General features: G+C 42.0%; 1 protein-coding gene across 3 annotated transcripts in view; it reads right to left on the bottom strand.

The window, feature by feature from the left end:
- SPAG16 (sperm associated antigen 16) overlaps nucleotides 1-15,084 on the bottom strand; it is a 1,402,284-nt gene that overhangs the window by 1,299,865 nt on the left and 87,335 nt on the right. For all 3 annotated transcript variants that reach the window (XM_068245386.1, XM_068245387.1, XM_068245389.1), the window contains exon 6: nucleotides 12,080-12,187. In XM_068245386.1, coding sequence (XP_068101487.1) covers nucleotides 12,080-12,187 — 108 coding nt within the window. The remainder of the gene's footprint in view (nucleotides 1-12,079; nucleotides 12,188-15,084) is intronic.

Below are 15,084 nucleotides of genomic sequence, written 5' to 3' on the forward strand. Positions count from 1 at the left end.
AGATCAGAGCTCAAAAGTAATCGCTGGATACATTACAATATAGAAATACACAAGCTATGTATAAATGCAATGACAGTTTGCAGAGCAAATAAACTGTATTTTGGAACAGGCCTGGGTCGAGGCAGAGGTGAGAGAGGCTACAGCCTCAGGGCACAGTGTAGGAGGGGGGCGCACAACTCACTCAGCTATCATTCCCCTATTGTGTTTGAAGCAGAGAGAAATAAGAAAAGGGGATACTTGGCAGTGACTGCAAGATAACTAGAGATTATGGTGTTTGGGGGAGTTGGGGGCCCTGGGGCACTTCTTAGTCTAATAGCAATCAGTGCGTGACGGCCGGGGTGGGAGGGATGGAGGGGCGCACTCTGGTGTCTTAGCCTTGTGTGCTGGATGACCTTGTCCCAGCTCTGCATTGGGAACTTGCAATTTGTAAATGAATAATATTACTTGTGCACAAAAGCAAATACGATAACTGTATGGGTTATAAAAAGTAAGAAAACACATTTTTGTTGAATATTAGGTCAGAGTTTAATACCGCTTTAAAAGACTTGGAGTGAGAAGATGGAGACAGGTGGTTACAGACAAAGTGCCTAAAGAAAGAATGTGGTTGAAGCCATAGGTAATGGAGAGTTGCAGCGCCGGAATATGGGCCCTTTACACTTACTGTAGTCCATTACGTTGCACAAAAATTGTGCATTACGTTGCAGAAGCAGTGATAGTCCCATGGGGCTATCACATTGATTGCGGTGCGGCAGGTCCCATTGCGACAACACAAGAGTGTCTATGAATCATCCACGTTTCACCCGGAAGTGAGGCATACTTTCAATCACACTTCATGTAGTCTATTGCATTGCAATCGCACCACAACAGTCCTAAGAGATCACACTGCACATTACCGCTGTGACTGCACCGCAATGGACTCCATGAAGCGTGAAAGGGGCCTTAAAGATTAGGTAAGTACACACTGACAAATCTCTTGGCTACATTGATAAGTGGTTTTGTGATAGCTAAAGGATATTTCTTTATTTTTGTCCGTCATTCTGTATGCAACCAACCTGCAGCCTTTTGAGTCACAACACTACCTGTATAGCTGCACAAGATTAATGGTTTGGCGGTCGGCCATGCACTTGGCGGCACCGATTTTCATCCAATTAGATTATAATAATTGAATTGGATGGTCGATCGGCAGCTAAGTTGCCTGATGTATGGCCACCTTTCCTCTCAGCGCCAACAGATTAGCCACAACTTTACAACTTCTAAGAAGAAAGAGTTTTCTAAGTGCTTGAAAGGGTTGCATTTACTTTCATTTACCCTTGGGAGACTTTTCCAAATGACTCCATGGCATGAGGATCAACCAGTCCGAAACAGTCTGTATGCATGTTGGATTATTATGGCTCTGTACAGACTGTTTCGGATTGGTGGATCCTCAGTGCATGGCATGGATTAATGTGGCTCTATGGAGTAGGACTTAAAACATTCAGAGGTACAGACCAACCAGCAAGGTCATGGTGAACCAGAACTCAGAGTGTGTGAGGGGCTACAATAAGTAGTTATGACTGTGTTGGTCGCTTGCGTCTTGTTGGCTAGTGTTTAAAAGTATTAAAGCCAAAGGCAGCAAAATGGTAGCCCAGCAAATAGCACATTTCTCATAATATAGGCTCCCTAACCCCAATGTATACTACAGAGAATTTTATATCTAGTTATTGATTTGATTGAGTTCTATAGAACTGTCACTTTTTCTGCACTACTTTACAGAAAAAGATAAAAATAACAATTAGCATCACTCCCTGTTACAGAGCAATTAAATATCTCTACCACAGTCTTAACCTCTTGAGGACCATGGTGTTAAACCCTCCTAGTGACCAGGCTATTTTCTATTTAATTGGCCACTGCAGCTTTAAGGCCAAGCTGCAGGGCCGCACAACACAGCACACAAGGGATCCCCCCCCCCCTCTTTACCCCCCCACCAACAGAGCTCTCTGTTGGTGGGGTCTGACCGCCCCCTCTGTGTTTATTTTCTTTAAATCAATATTTATGTGTTGTTGTTTTTTATATTTATTACTTTTTTTTTTTTTTTACAACCCCTCCCTCCCCCCAGCCGGCCAATCACGGTGATCGACCGTCATAGGCTTCTGCCTATGAGAGCCGATCGCTCTCTTGTCTCCCAGGGGGACAGCCGTGTTACATGGCTGTCCCCAGTACAGCGCTGCTACTGATCGCAGCGCTGTACTTGTAAATACATGGCATTTTCGCCGTGTAACAGCGCTGCTCGGAGACTGCAGGCGGAGCTTTGCTCCGCCCACCAACCAGGAATTGCGCACGCAGCCTGCGCGCGATCTCCTGCAAACTGCTGCCCCAGTACTTTACGCCAATGGGCGTTAGGTGGTCCTGGGGCTGCCGCGGCGGCAACGCCCATCGGCGTGGCGCGGTCGGCAAGCAGTTAAACTGATTCTGATTTGAGCAATATATAAATATGAGCAAAATAAATGTATTGTGATAAAGTACATAATGTAATAATCTGTACAGTATATCTCGAATGAGAGAGCAGTTTTTACTCCAGAGATACTCTTGGAGAGTAATATGTACATAAGCACTATTGCTATGCGAGTTAGGAGGAAGTCACCTAATGCTAGGACAAATCAGTTTCTTTTTGAACATTAATCCCTAATATAATGAATGGCGCTACTGCCTGATCGGGCAGCTCTACCTGCCTTACCCTTACATTCAATCTGTCTTGTGATATCTAACCCAGTCTTTGGGGCCGATGAAAATTTAAACATACAGTTTGCACTTGCAGTAGACTCATCCGGCACAAACAAGGATTTTGACCTACGCTGGATAAGTGTATTTTCTGGTTGACTTGAAGACTAATGTTAAAAATATCAAGAGTTTTTAGTAGTAGTGACAAAATTGCTCAAATGATTACTGCAGGAGACAAGCACAGGTCAGTGCTTAGCCAAACTAGTCCATATTGTCCCCTTCCCCTCAACAAATTATAATGTCTATGGCCACATGAAACTACAAAAACAAGAAGATATCACAACATATTAAATAATAGTACATTTGGCACATTTACTCTTACAGTTTTGTGAACTATAACAATGTTTCCCAAACGTGTACTAAAGTTAGACTATTAGTGGTCACCAAGCCTCTGTAACATGTTCCTGTGGATGCGCAGCCTCTGCAACATGGCCCTATGGTTACATAGCTTCTCAAGCATGCAGCCTCTGCAACATGGCCCTGTGGTCACCCAGCCTCTGCAACATGGTCCTGTAGTCATGTGGCCTCTGCAACATGACATTGCGGTCATGCAGCCTCTGTAATGTGGCCCTGTAGTCATGTGGCCACTGCAGCATTGTCACCCAGCCTCTGCAACATGGTTCTAAGATTACATAGCTTCTCTAACATGCAGTCTCTGTAAAATGGCATTGTGGTCATGCAGCCTCTGTAACATAGCCCTGTAGTCATGTGGTCTCTGTAACATGGCCATGGGGTCACCCAGCCTGTGCAACATGGCCATGGAGTCACCCACCCTCTGCAAAATGGCCCTATGATTACTTAGCTTCTCTAACATACATCCCCTGTAACATGGCTTGTGGTCATGCAGCCTCTGTAACATTGCCCTGTGGTCACGCAGGCTCTGTAGCATGGCTCTGTAGTCATGTGGCCTCTGTAACATGACCAGGAGGTCACCCAGCCTTTGCAAGTTGCCCTATGATTACACAGCTTCTCTAACATGCAGCCTCTGTAACATGGCATTGTGGTCATGCAGCCTTTGTAACATAGCCCTGTGGTCATGCAGCCTGTGTAATGTTGTCATGTAGTCATGTGGCCTCTGCAGCATGGCCATGTGGTCACCCAGCCTCTGCAACATGGCCCTATGATTACATAGCTTCTCTAACATGCAGCATCTGGAACATGGCCTTGTGCTCATGCAGCCTCTGTAACATAGCCCTGTAGTCATGTGACCTCTGTAAAATGATCATGTGGTCACCCAGCCTCAGCAACATGACCCTACGATTACATAGCTTCTTTAACATGCAGCCTCTGTAACATGGCATTATGGTCATGCAGCCTCTGTAACATGGTCTTTTTGCCTTGTGGCCTCTGTAACATGGCCATGTAGTCACCCAGCTTCTACAACATGGCCCCTGTGGTCACCCAGTCTCTGCAGCATGGCCCTATGATTACATAGCTTCTCTAACATGCAGCCTCTGTAACGTGGCCCTGTAGTCTTGTGGCCTCTGTGACATGGCCATGTAGTCGCTCAGCTTCTACAACATGGCCCTGTGGTCACCCAGTCTCTGCAGCATGGCCCTATGATTACACAGCTGGGCACAGACTGGGCACAGACACAAAAAAACATGGGAAGTCTTACTAAGTACTGAAATTACTTCTCATTTGCAATGAATAATATTCAAGCCTACCCAGAATGTTATTAATACTGTATGGCTATATATCCCGTTCTTATTAAGATTGCATCAGACACATCAGGCCCTAAGTCTCAGAGTGTGCTGGGTCATGAATTTGCATGAATTTCTACTGCAAGGTCAGCAGCTAAAATGTTAATTTGGTGTGCTTATCGATTTCAAAAGCTCTTCGTTTTGAATCAATAGACTGCTTTTTAGCTACGCTGCAGCCATCCCAACAGGGAAAGGAAAAACAAATAACAGATTTTACTATTTGGTTGTATTGTTCTACCCTATACCAATGTTTACTTCCTATATTCATGTAACTCCAGTTATGGCATAACACTTTATAGAGTGTACAGAGCTGTCTACAGCTGCCCTCATCTCCAGGCTGCTAAGCAAGCTAAGTATGTCAATGCCAATTCCACACTAAACTAGTTAACCTATCAGTATGTCTTTGGGTTGTTCAATGAAGCCAGAGCAGCCACAGGAAGCCTATGCAGCACGGGAAGAGCATATAAACTACTTCCAGATTACATCCTGGAATTTTCTTTTTAATTTTCTTTTACACAATTATATACCAGTAAATATGTTTATATTGTCTTTGTGATGTACTATTCTTTGCATTGCAATTTGACTCTATAGAGATGTAATGCAGCTGCTCCCTGCTCTGCTTCCCCCTCCCACATTCCTACCTTACCCATCATCCTACAGTGCTGACCATTATTATTCATACCTCTGGCAAATTTTGACTTCAAGTTACTTTTATTCAACCAGCAAGTAATTTTTGGACGGGAAATTACATAGGTGTCTGCCAATAGATAATAAGACGATGTACAAGAGGCATTATTGAGGGGAAAAATAATTCTCAGCTTTTATTTAGATTTGAGCAAAAAGTGTCCAGTTCAAAATTATTCATACCCTTCACAAACTGTCACAGTCTGTGGGAAAATCCAAAGTTCTATACCATTACAAATAATCCAAGCTGTTCTAAAGCATCCTAATTACCCTGATTAATTGGGAACAGCTGTTTTAATCAACTCAAAAGATGAAAAAAAGCAGCTCTCTGCAGTTGGTTTGTGGACAGTCATGACTAAGACTCAGGGAGCTCAGTGAGTACCTGCGGCTGCGCATTGTGACTGCTCACAAGTCAGGAAAGGGCTACAAGGCCATTTCTAAATGTTTTCAAGTTCCAGTGGCTACAGTGCAAAGTATTATTAAAAAATACAAGATGTTCTGCACTGTGGGAAATCTCAGAGGACGTGGTCGGAAGCCAAAAGTGACTCTTGTGCTGGCTAGGAGGATAGTGATAGAGGTGAAAAAGAATCCAATGATCACTGCATAGGCCATCCTGGTGAATCTGGGCTCTGCTGGTGGCAATGACTCAAGGCAGACAATCCAACAGACAATGCACACTGCTGGGTTCCATGGATGCAGACCAAGGAGGACGCCACTTCTCCTGATGAGGCACACAAAAGCTTGCTTGGCGTTTGCAAATGCTCATCTAGACAAAGAAGACTTTTGGTATTCTGTGTTATGGTCAGATGAAACAAAAATTGAATTGTTTGGTCACAATTTTTACTTCATTTGGAGTAATAAAGGAAAAGCCTTCAACCCAAAGAACACCATCACCACTGTCAAATATGGTGGTGGCAACCTAATGTTTTGGGGGTGTTTTTAGCCACTGGACCAGGGAACCTAATTACAGTAAACAGCATCATGAAATAAGAGCAATACATAAGGATTCTCAATGACAACATCAGGCAGTCTGCAGAGAAACGTGGCCTTGGGCACCAGTAGACATTTCAGCATGACAAAGACCCAAAATATGCAGCAAAAGTGGTGAAGAAATGGTTAGCAGACAATAACATTAACGTTTTGGAGTGTCCCAGTCAGAGTCCTGACTTAAATCCAATTGAGAATCTGTGGAGGAAGCTAAAGATCAGGGTGATGGCAAGAAGGCCCTCCAACCTGAAAGATTTGGAGCTCATTGCTAAAGATGAATGGGCAAAAATACCTGTGGAGACATGTAAAATCTGGTCTGCAATTCTAGCAAGCGTTTGATTGCTGTAATAGCTAATAAAGGCTTTTCTATTGATTGTTGAGGAAGGCATGAATAATTTTGGACTGGGCACTTATGCACTCAAAAATATTTTTTTTTCCACAATAATGCCTCTTGTACATGTCATTTCCCGTCAAAAAATTACTTGCTGGTTGAATAAAAGTAACTTTAAGTCTTAATTTCCAAGGGTTTGAATAAATATGGGCAGCACTGTACATGTGCCTAACAGTATCCTGTACCTCTCCTGTATGCCCAACCCTAATCTGTTCAATTGTATATCATGTGTATCCTGTATACCTGTCTGTAGCATGTATTCTCTATTTTACAGCTCAACAGAAGATGATGGTGCAATATCAATACAAAATCATATTAAAAAATGTATGTCTAACAATATCCTGTAGCCCACTATCTGCATCCTTATTTATCAAAAGCTCCTTAAAGAGCAACCACCGCGAAAATCTTAAAATTTAAAACACATACACATAAGAAGTGCATTTCTCCTAGAGTAAAATGAGCCATAAATTACTTTTCTCCTACGTTGCTGTCACTTACAGTAGGTAGTAGAAATCTGACATTACCGACAGATTTTAGACTAGCCCATCTTCTCATATGGGGGTTCTCAGGGTTTTCTTTATTTTTAAAAATACCTAGTGAATGGCATTTGCTCCAACTGCCAAAATAGTGTGCAGTGAGCAGGGAGGCTGACGAGCATCTTTGTATTAATCATTTTCAGGGAATGTCTTTATAAAGAATAAAGGCCATGCTGAGAATCCCCTATAGAGAGAAGGGCTAGTCCAAAATCTGTCGGTAATGTCAGATTTCTACTACCTACTGTAAGTGACAGCAACATAGGAGAAAAGTAATTTATGGCTCATTTTACTCTAGGAGAAATGTACTTCTTATTTGTATGTGTTTTAAATTTTAAGATTTTCGCGACAGTTCCTCTTTAACCACTTCAGCCTTCAGTCGTTTTCACTTTTATGCATCCGAGCAATGTTTACCTCCCGTTCTTTTGCCTATAACTTTATCACTACTTATCACAATGAACTGATCTATGTCTCGTTTTTTCCGCCACCAATTAGGCTTTCTTTGGGGGGTACATTTTGCTAAGAGCCACTTTACTGTAAATGCGTTTTAACAGGAAGAATAAGGAAAAAACGGAAAAAATGCATTATTTCTCAGTTTTCGGCCATTATAGTTTTAAAATAATACATGCCTCCATAATTAAAACTCTTGTATTGTATGTGCCCATTTCTCCCGGTTATTACACCGTTTAAATTATGTCCCTATCACAATGTATGGTGACAATATTTTACTTGGAAATAAAAGTGAATTTTTTCCGTTTTGCATCCATCACTATTTACAAGCTTATAATTAAAAAATATATATAAATATTTCATGTTTACATAGATATTTAAAACGTTTAGACCCTTAGGTAAATATTTATGTGGTTTTTTTTTTAATTGTAATGTTTATTTTTTTTTATTATTAAACATTTTATGTGGGTATTTTTGGGAGGGTGGGATGCAAATCAATTTTTTTAGGACATATTGGTCTATTTTTGAAATTTTTTGGGCATTTTCATGCAGTTAGCTTTTTGGCCACAAGATGGCAGCCATGAGTTTGTTTACAATGACGTCACTCTAAGCATAACACGGACGCTTAGAGTGACATCGGGGGAAATAGGAACAGAAAAACCTCAGCTTCCGTGCGAAGCTGACGGTTTTTATCGGGGGGAAAGCAATCAGTGATCGGGCACCATAGCCCGATTCACTGATTGCCTGGCTAGCGAACCGCGGGCCGGGAGTGCGCGTGCACGCGCGCGATCGGCCGCGGGGGCGCGCGGCAGCGCACATGGCCTCCTGGGCGTAGCTAGTACGTCCAGGAGGCCAAAGTAGTTAACCGGTTCAGCACCACAGTGTCGAAAACCTCATGCATCCGAGCCACGTTCACCTCCCATTGATTCGCCAATAACTTTATCACTACTTATCACAATGAATTGATCTATATCTCGTTTTTTCTGCCACTAATTAGGCTTTCTTTGGGTAATACATTTTGCTAAGAATTTTTTTTCAAAATCCATTTTAACAGGAAGAAGAAGAAAGAAATGAAAAAAAATCATTTTTTCTCAGTTTTTGCCCATTATAGCTTGAAATTAATATACGCTACCGTAATTAAAACAAATGTATTTTATTTGCCCATTTGTCCCGCTTATTACACTATTTAAATTATGTCCCTATCACAGTTCATGGCTCCAATATTTTATTTAGAAATAAAGGTGCATTTTTTCAATTTGCGTCCATCCCTATTTACAAGCTTCTAATTTAAAATAATATAATAATATACTCTCTTGACATGCATATTTAAAAAGTTCAGATCCTTAGGTAACTATTTATGTTTTTTTTTATTGTATTTTTTTTATTTATTTTTTTATTGAAAGAAAGAAAGAAAGAAAGAAGAAAAGAAAAAAAGGGGGTGCCATGGAAGTTGCTCAACTTGGCATGTCAATGGAAAGGTCTGGTATCAATAAGGTGGCATATTTTGACAATATATACTATTAAAGGGGAGTTTGCTCTGATATTGCAATTACCTCTATCAAATTGGATCAATAAAACAGCCATTAGCACACGTTACTATACAATGTACCCAATTCCTTTTCTTTAGTCAATACTGGTGTGGTGATCAGTAGAGTACAATCTCTCAACCACTTTCAATTTGAATGTATTTTATTATGGGTGTAGTCTTCCAGTGTGCACATACTTTCGTCTAGGTAATATATGCACAAGAACATACAAAGATTTATGATGTTCACCCACAATGCACAGTTGGGACCACATGCAATACATAACACATTTTCTTACAACATCTGATTTTATGATAAATGGAGAGTTTATAGTGGAAAATACAGCCTTGCAGCAAACTGCTGAATTTAAATGATGTTAATGCCAGAATAGCCCTAAACTCCTCCAGCGTCTACCACCAACACATTTGACTTTTTCATTTCTATTTGCTATACCATTGTTGACACCTGAACAAAAGTGCTTTTACTGGTGACATTTCAAAATGTTCACTGCACAGGGGAGAGAGACAATAACATTTCAAAATGCCTTGGGCACATAGTACACTTCAACCACACCCCTTTAAGCTAAGTTAACCCTTTCATATCTCACATATGTGCCATTACCAGATACATGTTTTAACCCTTAAACTGCCGTCGACGTCTTTAGGTGGTTCATAATTGCCATCTCTATGTGCGGCAGACGTCTATAGAGGTTTTCTGCCAAAACTACTATTGCCTGCCGCTGACGTCTTTAGAATTTCCGTATCTATGAGGTCTAAAGGTGTTTCCCACCAAAACTGCTGAATTTCCGCTTTTAGTTATTCTTTTTCTATTTTTCGTTTTCCGCTTTACATTTTTCATTTTCCGATTTTCGCTTTTTGGAATAAAGGTGTTATTGCCTATTGGATTCATAGATATTGATCCTCTAGTTCTTCTTTATATAGTTTGTTGCACTTCACTCTACTCCTTTGTAAGAAGTTGGGGGCTAGAGATATGCATATAAGTTGATGCAGAATTATGCAAATGTTGTTGAAAATTTATGCTGCTTGAAAATGGAACATTCTTCCAAGATTGGATTAGCCCATTTACAAGCTGCATAGATTTTCATCATAATTACCATAATTTTGCATCAAATCTCAATTATTTGTCCTAAAACACAGTCCCTACTGGCTAATGTGGATTATGGAACATGTAGAGCAGGGCTGCCCAATAGGTTGATCACGATCTATCGGGATTGCGACCGACCTCCTGATCGGTAGTTTCATTGAATTTTGTGGCCAGCAGCTGATTGCGCGCCCAATCGAGAGGAGAGAGGCGCAGCCAATCAGGGGAGGAGAGAGGCTCGGCTGAGAGGCCAGGGGCAGCTCTGCCATGACGCAGTGTCATAACTGGGGGCGGCGCTAGAAGCAAAACTTTTGCCTCCACTCACACTGCCCGCTGGAGCCTCCCTCAGCCCCCAAATTGCATATCTGCCCTCCAGGCAGCCGCAGCTGAGGGAGTGAAGACCAGGACGCTACCTGGAGGGAGGCAAGTTATAAGTGTGCCCGCCCTATACCCAGCTCACTTATACTAAAAGCACATATACCTAGCTAACCTATACTGAAGGCACATATACCCGGCTAACCTATACTCAAGGCACATATACCAAGCTAACCTATACTGAAGGCACATATACCAAGCTAACCTATACTGAAGGCACATATACCCAGCTAACCTATACTGAAGGCACATATACCTAACTACCTTTCTTGGGGCACTGGTTGCATTTGAAACGTCGGTAGATCTCCTTGCCTTGGCGAATTTTAAAGTAGCTCCTGAGCCGAAAAAGAGTGGGCACCCCTGATGCAGAGCTAGTCACAACATTCAACCGTCAGTATGCCAAAATAGCTGACACAGATGAGTGGCTATTGAAAAAATAGCTGGCAGCTTAAAGGGACCCTGAGCAGTGCCGGAAACTAAAAGATTACACTTACCTGGGGCTTTTTCCAGCCCACTGTAGGCGGCGAGGTCCCCCAACGTCCTCCTGGATCCTCTCCACTTGCCTCCGCCAAACAACGTTACTGGCAACACCAGGGGCAGGTGTCGGACTGGCTCTTCCTGGTTCCTAACGCCAGACGTCATCACGCCGGCTGCTTCGCGTCATCACGGCGGCCGGCATGACAGATTTCTACCGCTAAACCGCGCACGCACAGACCTGTCACGCCGGCCGCCATGATGACACAAAGTGGCTGGCGTGATGACGACGAGCGTCAGGAACCAGGAACAGCCAGCCCGACACCCGCCCCGGGTGTCACCGGTATTGGGGGCTGGCAGAGGCACACGAAGAGGAGCCAGGAGCACGCCGGGGGACCTCGCCACCTACAGTGGGCTGGAAAAAGCCCCAGGTAAGTGTAATCTTTCAATTTCCGGCACTGCTCAGGGTCCCTTTAAGGGTTAAAGGGTACCTGAAATGAAAATAAACTTATGAGATAATGAATTGTATGTGTAGTACAGCTAAGAAATAGAACATTCATAGCAAAGAAACGAGTCTCATATTGTTTCCAGTACAGGAAGAGTTAAGAAACTTCAGCTGTTATCTTTGCAAAACAGCTTTCTGAGCTGTTAGATCCAACTTAGGTCGAAGACAGCGCTGTTTTCTGAAGCACTTATACATCAAAGAAACAGCGAGAGACAGCTTCAATAAGGTTTTACTGCAGGGAAGTTCAAATGATCATTAGCTCTGCTCTGTTTCGTAGTTTAAAATACAGATTGTAGTTTGTAAACTGCAAATATGACAGAATTATGCAATGTTATTAACAAAAAACTATATAACTAAAATTAAAATAATTAAAATGACTAATATTCTATTAATTATCCGGACTACACATACAATTTTTTTCTGCTTTTGTGTCACTTTAAGAAGGTCAATCCCTAGGATGAACATGGAAAGTATGCGATAACCTTTTTTTCCCCCTGTCTTACAAGAGATAAGCTGGTTTGCTTACCAATTAGAAAACAAGCAGCATAGTTGCGTAGCGGACCCAGAGCAAGCTGTGAGCGTGACTTACGTACCGTTTGATATCATTAATGAGCTTGTTTTTTTCTTGGGCTACGCGCTTATGATGCATCCTGTGGAAATCCCTCTCTTTCTGCAGCTTCATCATCGATTCCTTAGCTTTACTGCATGAAAAGGAAACACGGAAAAACATTACATTTCTTCTAAAGGCCAAAGCTAGCAAAAGCTGTAACATTAAACAACTGGGAAAGGAAGTAAATGATCACTAAAAAACTGCCAAGCTCGTTAAACATTGATTTGTTGTAACAAAAGAAGAAATTTTCATTAAGCGGTTTAATGCTGAACACCAGGCGCGCATGAAAAGCACCATTTTAGTCATTAATGTATAAATAGTTACTGAATGCATTGCAAATACAGGTACTATCAATAGTGTGTGACTGTCTTTATACTATCCCCCTTAATCTGCTGCATAGCAGTATTCACAATGTGGATGAAAGAGCTGCACTATCAAGAGTCTGCCTCCTTTATAGTGGAAGTCTGATTACAGGAGAGGGCAGCAAAGGGATGACATCATTAGTGTAATGTTGCTCTTTAGTGTTCAATCACCAAGTTGGGAAAAGGCCTCATTCTAGACTCTAGTCTGTTGCTAAACTCCAAAGAAGGAAAGTGAACTCCTAGATCTGGCTGCAGGTGGTGTCATAGGGCAGTCACAGAATGACATATGACTATGGTAGGGATTAGATTGTGTGCTCCTCTGGGGGACAGTTAGTGACAAGACAATATACTCTGTAAAGCGCTGCGTAATATGACAACGCTATATAAATACTTAAATAAAAAAATAAAAAAGAATACAATACAACAGTTGATACAAGACAAGAGGGTATAACAGCTAATGCAGTGAACAAATTAACCACATATCTTTACACAGGGGTGGGAGGTATGTACACACATTACACAGCATTATGAGACAAAAGGGGCCTTACAGGCAAACAGGCCTTACAGACAGGCCTTACAGGCTAATGGTTTAAGGTATAGGACAGTAGGTAAAGGGAAGGTGTGTGTGGAGTGGCAGAAACGGTGGTTGGTGGGCAGTGTCCTAGGATAGGAGAGTATGCTTGCCTGAAGAGTTGAGTTTTCAGATTGCGCCTAAAAATAGTAAGTGTGGGTGAGTGTTCCCTGATGTTTAGCGGTCCTCCCTCATCTATACAATTACCGATGTTTAATGGTCCTCCCTCACCTATACATTTTCCTGGTGTTTAGTGTTCCCCTCCTTCCCCTATACAGTTGCCCCCTTTCCTCTCCTATACAGTTTCCTTGTATCTAGTGCTGTCCCCCTCCCCATATGGCTTCCCTGGTGATCAAGGGCTTCACCTCCAATATAGCTTCTTTGGTGGTCTAGAGTGGGCCAAGCATAATGCAAACTGGGGAAACTACCTGAGTGCCCAATCTGATAGCTGTGAGGGCCAGATTTGGGCCATGGGCCAGAGTTTGGCATATATGGTCTACAGGGTTAATTCTGGGCATATGCAGGCTAATGTTGGACTGTGAGACACATAGCACCATCAGTAGAGGTGTTGTACTCCCCCATATCAAGCTCATATCTGCCCTCTTAGCATGTTTTGCTTAATAGCCACTGATCTGCCAACAACATCTCTTTTTGGCACTTGCAGTGTGGAATACATCAAAAAGTCCACTGGGGAATTGCACATCACCATAGAGGTGCTGGATTAATGTTTTCATACACAAAAGATCCTGATAATCCGCACACTCTTAATGAACCAAGTTCAATGTTTTAATCAAAAAATCGTGACACATGCCATTCCATAGACCAACGATTCGTTTCGGGGCCCCGTGGGGTCCCCTTTGTCAAGGCAACAAAACACAGAATCGTCACCATTCTGTGTTTTGTTGCCTTGACAAAGGGGACCCCACAGGGCCCCAGAAACTAATCGTTGGTCTATGGAATGGCATGTGTCACGATTTTTTGATTAAAACATTGAACTTGGTTCATTAAGAGTGTGCGGATTATCAGGATCTTTTGCAGTGTGGAATAGGTACAGCAGCCACTAAAAAATTACATGCTTCCTGCCTATGCCACTCCCCTAAATCATATACCACTACCCTCACCTCTGAGTGTTATCCCCACAGTATTTCCCTGCTGCTTGTGATAGGTTGGTTTAGCAGAAAATGGTGGGTGGCGGAAAAGAATGATTTGAAGAGTAAGAACACTCCCACACACTTTTTCTGAACTCTGTTGAGATAACACAGTTGTAATTTTTAGGGAGCAGAAACAGATCGATTTTATCATTCAGATATACTTATTCAGATATTTACCTCATCTACAGAGAAAGAAGACAGATGTACATAAAACTCAGAGACCGCCCAGACACTTTAAGCCTATTTAAAGGTAAATTCTTGGAAGTGCTAAATCAAATAACCCCTAGTTATATCACTTCTGGCAAGGAATATTTGAATGGTGTTTTTTCTTTGCATGAAATATATTTAAAAGAATACTAAAAAGAGAATGTAAAAGATTGCTAAAAAGGTAAAAGAAAGATTATTGAAAACACACTGCATCATGGAGTGAATTTAAAATGATCCTCAGTGTATGATTTTCTGCTGTTAAAAAATGATACACAAGCAGAGGGCAGCTTCTATTGACCGGACTTAGAGTATACCTGAACTGAGGCAAAGCTGCCTCAGGTAAGCACAGAGGTACATTCATTTAAAAAATTCTGTGCTGTGCATGGCATAACCATAGTTAAAGACTTCTTGCACAGTCGGAAGTATATCTATGCCCTGCAGAACGTCATCTTAAGTCCCAGGGAAGTAGATATTAGTCTATCACCGCGATCGCCACTGTGAACGCTCCTGTCGGCTCCCGCAAGCCGTTCTCATAGCGATCTGTTAGTGTACAGATCAGTGAACGGATCAAAATAAAGTGTGGGAGACATCTAGTGGCCAAAAAGTAATTACACCTAAAAACTTCCCAATAAAGAAAAATACATTTAAAATAGCATTAATTAACCCTTTACCTACCCTCCCATAGTTAACCAAATAT

Source organism: Hyperolius riggenbachi, chromosome 7 (assembly GCF_040937935.1).
Source record: "Hyperolius riggenbachi isolate aHypRig1 chromosome 7, aHypRig1.pri, whole genome shotgun sequence".
Classification (NCBI taxonomy): Eukaryota; Metazoa; Chordata; class Amphibia; order Anura; family Hyperoliidae; genus Hyperolius; species Hyperolius riggenbachi.